At 51.5% G+C, this 8,673-nt stretch overlaps 1 protein-coding gene across 1 annotated transcript in view; it reads left to right on the top strand.

Annotated features, from left to right (window-relative positions):
* Positions 1 to 1,585: 1,585 nt before the first annotated feature.
* Positions 1,586 to 8,673, top strand: part of SYNGR4 (synaptogyrin 4) — a 24,692-nt gene continuing 17,604 nt past the window's right edge. Inside the window, exon 1 of the mRNA XM_006897263.1 lies at positions 1,586 to 1,678. Coding sequence (XP_006897325.1) covers positions 1,586 to 1,678 — 93 coding nt within the window. The remainder of the gene's footprint in view (positions 1,679 to 8,673) is intronic.

The raw sequence follows: 8,673 nt of genomic DNA, 5'->3' as shown, positions 1-8,673 counted from the left end.
GCTTCCCGCGCATGCGCACAAAATGCGGGCTTGAGCCACTGAGGGTCGGCTTCACATAGCCGACAACGCATGCGCTACGCGTGTAGGACATTAGGGGCCTCCCGTGCTTTGCTATCGCCCTATAGCAACTGCACATGCGTGACCGCCTTGCCTTTTCGCCACGTCTAGCTGCTTTGGGATGTAGCGCATGCGCTGCAACAGTGTCTCCTTGGCCGCGGACCGCAAAGGGAAAGGAGAGGAGAGGGCGCGCGAGAGGCTCGGGAGGGCGGGGCGGGGCAGGGCTTTCGCGTGCCTCCAGCCAACGGCGAGCCGCCTAACGTCTGCTGAGGCCACGCCCCCTGCCTGTCCGCGCCTGGGTGGGCGGGGACACGACAAAGGGGCGGGGTTTATTAGCAACCAATCAGCTCTGCAGGGGCGGAAAGGCGGGAAAAAGCGGAACCAAAAGCAGGTTGCGGTGGCTCCAGGGTCCAGAAAGCGAAAGGACCCGTCGAAGGAGTCTTGACTTCCGGTCAGCTCATCGGCCCTTGAAAGTAGAGGTGGCCCTTTGTCGGGCAACGTCACCCAAACTCCATCACCCTTATTCCACGTCCTTAAAGAGGAGACCCCGATTTTAAGAAGGTAGCGGTGTGCCCTGGGTATGTCCTCCTGATGCTAAGGGGACACCTCTCTTCTGAAGCCATGTTCGCCTCCAATCTAAGATCCAGACCCCTAACCGGAGGAAGTGCGCTTATTTAAAGATGGAGCTGGATGCTCGTGGGACGTCCTTCCATATTCTAGATAAATGACCCCCAAGTCTCAAAGACACCCCAAAATAATATCCTGAGATGCCTTGGTCCCCTAGACGCTAAAAGGAATTTCTGCAGTTCCAGCTTACCGAGGGTCGGGTCTCTATTGTCGCGCCCGTTCAGAAAACCCCACCTGCTTTCTTACAGAGGCCCCCCCCCCCCGATCTCTCTGATCAAGGGCATGGCCCCCAAATATTCCCTCCTCTTCCCACCTCCTTACTGTCCACTTCCATCTGTGGGACCCCAGCAACCCCTTCTCTGCACAACCAAGGCCTTCAGGTCCCTGGCAGTGATCTCACCCTGCACCCCAACTCCTGGGACCCCCAGGAGTCCCTTCACTCTGTGCCCTGTTTTTTTTTTTAAATCCCTGCGTCAGACTCTTTACTCCTGCACTCCACATTTCTTGGACCCCCAACAGTCTGCTCTCTGCACCCCTATCTCTGCAAACCCCAATAGCCCTCTCACCCCACTCATGGGACCCCAAGAGCAGGTTGCTTACCAAATAGCCTGACTCCTAAAATATGGAAGCCCTGTTCCCCTAAACTTACTTATTATTTGGGTCTCCAAGCAGCCTTTTCACTTGCACCCCTTACCTTTGGGGACCTCACTTTCTTCCTCTCCATATCCCTCTCCTGTGTACTACTTTCCCTGAGTCCCCAACATCCCTCTGGCCCACACCCCTGACTCTAACATGGCACCCTGTCTCTTGGCTTGCAGCCACTGTGTCCCGGGGGCCCTGGGGCATCTGACCCCCCAGCAGGCAGCACCCAGCATCCCTGTCTGGAAGGAGAGTGAACACCATGCACATCCCAGAAAGTCTCCAGGACCTGGCCGACAGCGAGGCCGTGCATTTCCTCAAGAGGCCAAAGACCACAGGGCGGATCCTGGCAGGGGTGAGGTCTCCCCGGGGTCCCACTTTCCTGCTCGCTGGGTGACAAAAGTTTGAAAGAGACACAGGGTGGGACAGAGTGGGAAAAGGGGGGTGGGTAAAGAAGGAAAGAGCTTTTCACTATGCGCCCAACCACTGGCCCTGAGCTCTAACGTGGTGATCACTCACCCTTGACCACTCAGATTCATGGTGACCCCAAGTGTGTAAAGTAGGATGATTCCAGGCCTTTAAAGCTGTAACCTTCCAGTAGCAGATCTCCAGTTTTGCCTTTCAAGGCTCCTTGAGTGGGTTCAAACTGCCAATTCTCAGCTAACCTTTTGAGGCACCTAGGGATGCGTTGCTCTTTCAAACCAAACTGATTCTTTTTTTTTTAAAACTTTATTATTTGAGTGTACCGTCAAATCAGATCTGACTGGTACAGGAGGGGATTGTCCCTCCTTCCCCAGCAGAGCATCTGGTGGATTTGAACTGTGTGCCTCTGGGACCAAACTGACTCTTGTTATATGCCATCAAGTCAGAAACCACCCACTGTTGGTTTTCAGAGACAATAAATTGCTCGGGAAAAGATTGCCCTTCTTTCTTCCCTAGAGCAGCTGGTGGATTTGAACTGAGTACCTTTGGGTTGGCAGCACAAGCTCTTACCACTAAGCTACCAGAGCTCCCTTAAACCCAATGTAATCCGTAGAGTTGGGCTGGTAACCCAAAGGCCATGCCTCTGGTTGGAATCTGCCAGCAGCTTCGAGGGAGAAAGATGGGCATTCATTTCCTGTGTGATTTATAGCCTCTAAACTCTTTGGAAGGTCGGCCGTGAATTGGTTCTGATTCGATGGCAGTGAGGGAGAGAGAGAGAGACTGATGTCAAGTTGATCGTGATGCACAGTAACTCTGCAGGGCAGAGCAGAACTGCCCACAGTGTATCCAAGGCTGTAAATCTTTCCTGGAGCAGACGGCCCATCTTTCTCCTGAAGAGCGGCTGCTGTGTTGGAATTGCTAACCTTTTGGTTAGTAGATGAATGCCTAACACAGCTCCTTTTGCTCTTCTAAAACCCACTTCCTCCAGGCCATTTTGACTCCTGAACCCTCTGTTGGGTTTCCAAGGCTGTAAAGCTCCATGGAGACTTCCCATATTATCAGCTCTGATTGTGGCATCAGGATTGGAGGAAGACTCATCAACAGTCTGCGATATGCAGATGACACCACCCTGCTTGCTGAAACTGAGGAGGACCTGAAGCGCTTGCTGTGGAAGGTCAAGAACTGCGGCCTTCAATATGGATTGAAGCTCAACATCAGGAAAACAAAGATTCTCACCACTGGGCCGATTGACAGCATCATGATAGATGGTGGAGAGATTGAGGTTGTTGACAGCTTCAGTTTGCTTGGCTCCACAATCAGCACTCTTGATACCAGCAGCCAGGAAATCAAAAGACAAATTGCATTGGGAAAGTCAGCTGTCAGAGACCTCTCCAAGGTACTGAAGAGCAACGATGTCAGTCTGGTGACTAAAGTGTGCCTGATACAGGCCATGGTCTTTCCAATTACTTGCTATGCATCAAAGAGGTAGATAATGACTAGGGATGATAGAAGGAAAGTAAATGCCTTTGAGCTGTGATGCTGGAGAAGAGTATTGAGTATACCACAGACTGCTAGGAGAACAAATTCATCCTGGAGAGGGTGAAACCAGGCTGCTCCTTGGAGGCAAGGATTCTGAAGCTTCATCCGACATAATTTGGACATGTTTCAAGATGGAATCAGTCCTTGGAGAGGGACTTGGGAGGGTGGATGGATAGCACAAGACAGGAAGACCCTCTATGAGGTGGATTGACTCAGTGACTGGTGTAGTGGGGATAAGTGTGTCAGAGAAAATAAGCTTGGCAAGGGATAGAGCAGGATTTAGGGCTGTTGTACATAGGGTCACTATGAGTCGCAGGTAACTCGACGGCACATAACAACAATAACTGTGACAAACAACCCTCTGAATTAGGTGCCAGGTGTCTCATTTTTTGAGATGAGAAAACTGAGTGTCACAGAAATTTGTTTGTTTCTTCTTTTTGTCTTGTTATGTACCATCAAGTCAGATCTAACTGGCACAGGAGGACATTGTTCCTCCTTCTCCAGCGGAGCATCTGGTGGATTCGAACCATGCACCTTCAAGATTGCAGCACAACTTCTTGCCACTAGGCCACCAGAGCTCCCTTTGGATTTTTTTTTTACATTTTTATTGTATTATTTTTACATGTACCATCAAATCAGATCTGACAGATACAGGAGGAGATTGCCCCCTCTTTCTCCAGCAGAACATCTGGTGGATTTGAACCGAGTACCTCTGGGATTGCAGTGCAGCGTCTTGCTGTTTGGATTTTTTAAGGCTATTCTAGCAGGGTAGCCATCAGGGCCACGTGACTATTGATATATTTCAGTTCATTAACGTTGAAAATTTACGCTCTCAGTTGTACTGGCCACAGGTCGTGTGCACCAGTGGGCAGTGGCTCTCCTTGGGACCTTGTGGATTTAGGAAACCAGCAGCATGGTTAGAAAGTTCCATGGGACAGTGGCGAGGTCAGGCAGGAAGTGGCGGAGTGGAGGGAGGCACAGCTGGTCAGGGAGACACCGGGCTGGGGCTCGCTCCCTTGAGCCCACCTCTCAGACAAGGCTCAGGTGGGAAGTGAAATTGGATGCACACCTGAAATAACAGTCCAGGAGGTTCTCACTGTCCGAGCCCAGGGCCTCTCGCACATCCACGCCTTCATCACGGCACCTTCCTGACAAACCTCGCTGGGGCCTTGGTTGAACATTCAGCTTCTAACCAAAAGGCCGACAGTTCAAATCCACCCAACACATCCCTTTGCCATCGAGTGGAATCTGAGGCACAGCCGCCCCGTAGGACTGTGTCGAGCTGCCCCGTCGGGCTTCCAAGGCTGCTGATCCTTCCAGACGCCGATGGCCACAGCTTTCTCCCAAGGAGCCACGGGTGGATTTGAACCACTAACCATGGAGAACGTGAGCCACTACCCACAGGGGCCCCACTGGAGAACAACCTGTCAATCTGCTTCTGTAATGATTGACAGCCTTGGGAACTGGATGGGGCAGTTCTCTGTCACCAGGAGTCAGAATCGACTCCCCATAGGAGGATTTAGATAGCAAAAGGAGCCCTGATGGTGTAGTGGTTAATCATGTGGTTGCTATCCAGAAGGTCAGCAGTTCAAGCCTCTCCATGGAGGCACACGGTGTGACAGTCTGCTGGAAAGATTTACAGCCTTGGAGACCCATGGGCAGTTCTTTTTATTTATTATTATTATTATTATTTATGTGTGTACCATCAAATCGAATCTGACTGGTACAGGAGGAGATGGTAGAGCATCTGGTGGATTTGAACCATGCACCTCTGGGATTGCAGTGCAGCTTCTTGCCACTAGGCCACCAGAGCTCGCCTATTATTGTTATTCATTTTCATGAACATTTACAGAGACTTTGGATTTCCATTCATTCATGGTTGCACTTTTCTCCCTGCCCACTCCTCCCCCCCCCCAATTCGCTCTTCTCTTTGAAAAGTAAAAGAAAAATTCCTTCATTGGTATACAATCCCCCGCCCCCTTCCCCCTTGGGTAGTTCTAGTGGCCGCAGAGTTGCCACGAGTTGGGATCATGTTGGCTGTAATGGGTTTTGATTTGCTGGGAGTGTTTCAAATGGTCAGTGTGTTTGGATGCTGTCTGAAAAGTTGATGGTTCTTATCTACCTAGAGGGACCTCAGAAGAGAAAGGTTCACTTTTTTTTAAAAACACCAGCCAGTCCTTGAAAAGAGCTGTACTCTGACATGTGAGAGTCCATGGTTGTTAAGGGCTGTTGAGTCAAGTGTAACCCATAACTACGCTATGAACAACAGATCTGAACTCAGTCCTATTCTGTGACCTCCTCACACTTGCTGACACATTGGAGGCCTTTGTAGCAGTCACCGTGTCCATCCACTTGGTCAAGGATCTTCCTCTTCTTCGCCAACCCTCCACCTTTCCAAGCATCACGTCCTTCTCCAAGGAATAACCCCTCCTAGAAATTTGCCCAAAGTATGTGAGATGAAGCTTTGTCATCTTGGCCTCCAAAGAGCCCTCTGGCTGCACCCTCTCCTGGACATATTTGTTTGTTCTTTTGGCCGTCCGTGGGCTGTTCAGCACTCTTCTCCAACGTCATAGTTCAAAGACATCAACTCTTCTTCTGTCATCCTTATTCATTGCCCAGCTCTCAGATGCATAGCAAGTGATCAGCCCATCAGGCCTGAATCAGATGCACCTTAGTCCTCAAACTGACATCATTGCTCCTCAGTAATGTGCAGGCTTTCCCAGTGCAATATGGCTTCTAATTTCCTGGCTGCTGATACCAAGGGTGTTAATAGTGGATCCAGGTTAAGATGAACTTGCTGGCTTTTCTCTATCTATTATGACGTTGCCTCTCAGTCCAGTGACAAGAATCATTGTTTTCTTGGCAATGAGATGCAATCTATATTGATGGCTGTTTTCTTGGATTTTCTGCAACAAGTGCTTCAAGTCCTTCTCCCTTTCAGCAGGCAAGGTTGTGTCATCTGCATAACGCAGGTTGTTGATGAATCTCCCTCTGGCCCAGATGCCTCATTCTTCTCCGGAGAGTCCAGCTTCTTGAATAATTTGCTCAGCATACAGACCGAATAGGTATTGGAGAGAGAATACAACCCTGACACGCTCCCTGCTTAATTTGAAACCATCTAGGAGTGTTCCCTTGTTCTGTTCACACAAATACCTCCTGCTCTACGTGTAGGTTTCGCGTGAGCACAATTAAGTGACCTGGGATTCCCATTCTTGGCAGTACGAATTTGTGATCTTGTCCCTTCAAAGATGTGGTCGTCTTAAGCCTCCAAGCCAGAGAGTTTCGGCTGAGTACCGTCGAGTTGGAACTGACCCATAACTGACCCCTCTAACAGGTTTTTAGAGGTGGTAAATCTCGTAGGTGGAGAATTGTCCATCTTTCTCCTGAGAAGCCATTGGTGGATTTGAACCCTGTGGCTTTGCGTTGACAGCACGATTCCTTATCATTAAGCCACCCTGTAGGCTTTCTAAGACTGTACATTTTTCCAGGACCAGAATGCCTCATCTTTCTCCAGAGCAGCTAGCAGATTCAAACCACCAACCTTCTGTTCAACATTGAAGCTACTTAAACACTCTGCACTCGGGGGCCTTTTCACACCACCTAGAGAGCTCCTGGACACCTGGGGTCAAATCCTCACCACTGTGTGACCGCGGCCTGGCCACTGCTCCTCTCTGGACCACCACACCTGATGGAGTCGATCCATGGTTTGGGGCTCTAAGTTGCACCCCCTCCGCTAACAGAGATGGAAACTGGGGCCCTGGGGAGATGAGGAAACCCTGTCAGGGCTGTTTTAGGACATGGAGTGCCCTGGATCGAACCCACACGGCCCCTCTGGAACCCGTGGTTGGAGAGAGAGCAGACGTGCCTGGCACAGAGCCCAGGCAGAGAGAGCTACGGACCGTCCACCCTCGGGGTCATCTGTAGGGAACTGTTCCGCTAACTGGAACGTGTTCTAATCCAGCGGCTTCTCAGGACAGAGATGGAGGAGATTCTCCCACGCGATTGGCGGCCTCAGAGACCCAGTTGGATGGGGGGGGGGTGTCAGCTTTGAGGGGGTCTACAAAAAAAGAATGGTTCCAGCGACTTCAGGCGTTAACCTCAGCAGCACCGTCTTCCACCCTCAGAAGTGCCCCCCGGCTGCTCCATCGTGTACGTGGTCTCCCCACGTCTGCAGGAGGGAGCCCTGGTGGCACAATGCTTCAGCACTCAGCTGCTAACAGAGATTGGTCAGTGGTTCAAACTCACCCAGCGGCCCCGAGGGAGAAAGAGCTGGCCATCTGTGCCCGTCAAGGTGACAGCCTGGGAGATGCTAGGTGACTCTTCCCCTCTGTCACCGGGAATCAGAATCAAACTGATGGCACGTAGCAGTGACAAGAGAGCGTGACAGGGACGTCAGTCCTCCTCGTCCCCCACCTTGGGGAGGCGGGGATGTCTGATTGCCGCCCCCTCCCCGGCTCTGGGCGCCTTAGGGGCGCCAGTCACGTGGGTGATTGCTAAAACTCAACAAAGGCCTTGTCCTTGAGGTGGACTTGACCCCTGGCTGACCCTCCATTGGGTTTCTGAGGCTGTAAGCTGCACAGGAGGGGTCCCCCCCCCGTCATCCTCCCCCGCTTTTGTTCCCTGGTGATGCATGATGCAGAGCGTGCTGGAATCGAAGCCCCCAGGTCCGAAAGTGTCTCTCCTCTCTCTCTCTTTTTTAAATTTTTTTTTGAAATTTTATTTTATTATTTTTTGTGCGTGTACCGTCAAATCAGATCTGACCGGTATGGGACGAGATTGCCCCTCCTTCTCCGGCAGAGCATCTAGTGGATTTGAACCTCGTGCCTCTGGGATTGCAGTGCAGCTTCTTGCCCCTAGGCCACCAGAGCTCCCCATCTCTCCTCTCTTTTCTGCAGTGGTCCCAGGCACACAGGGGACGTCCTGCAGAGGCCCTGGGGGCTTTGGGGGTTCAGTTTGTGGGGAGCTGACCTGCTCACACAAAGGCTGTGTGTTCAAATTCCCACAGGCTCCGGGGTGGAGGGTGGGGGAATGGACAGTGACCTCCCATTACAAACTGCATCGTCTTCACTCGATGGGGGGGCGGGGAGAGTCGCTGTGAGTCAGAGCCATTGGTGATAGCAGAGTTTTTCTTAAACAGCCCTGGTAGCGCAGTGGTTAACGTGCCTGAATGGAACCCAGAGATCATCAGTTCAAACCCACCAGCAGCTTCCAGGGAGAACAAGGAGACAGTCTTGTTTCCAGAAAGATTTACAGCCCTGGAAGTCCCACTGGCAGCGGGGACACTCCTTACTCTGTCCTACGGGGTCGCGGGGAGTCAGAATTGACACATGGGTGTTTGGTTGAGGGGAAACTGAGGCTCACAGAGGTGGAGTGCACGCATGCGCGCGC

This window comes from Elephantulus edwardii, unplaced genomic scaffold (assembly GCF_000299155.1).
Source record: "Elephantulus edwardii isolate Elephantulus edwardi_28Jun2011 unplaced genomic scaffold, EleEdw1.0 scaffold00208, whole genome shotgun sequence".
NCBI classification, from domain to species: domain Eukaryota; kingdom Metazoa; phylum Chordata; class Mammalia; order Macroscelidea; family Macroscelididae; genus Elephantulus; species Elephantulus edwardii.
Note: the sequence above shows the minus strand (reverse complement) of the source record. Positions and strands in the feature narration are given on the sequence as shown.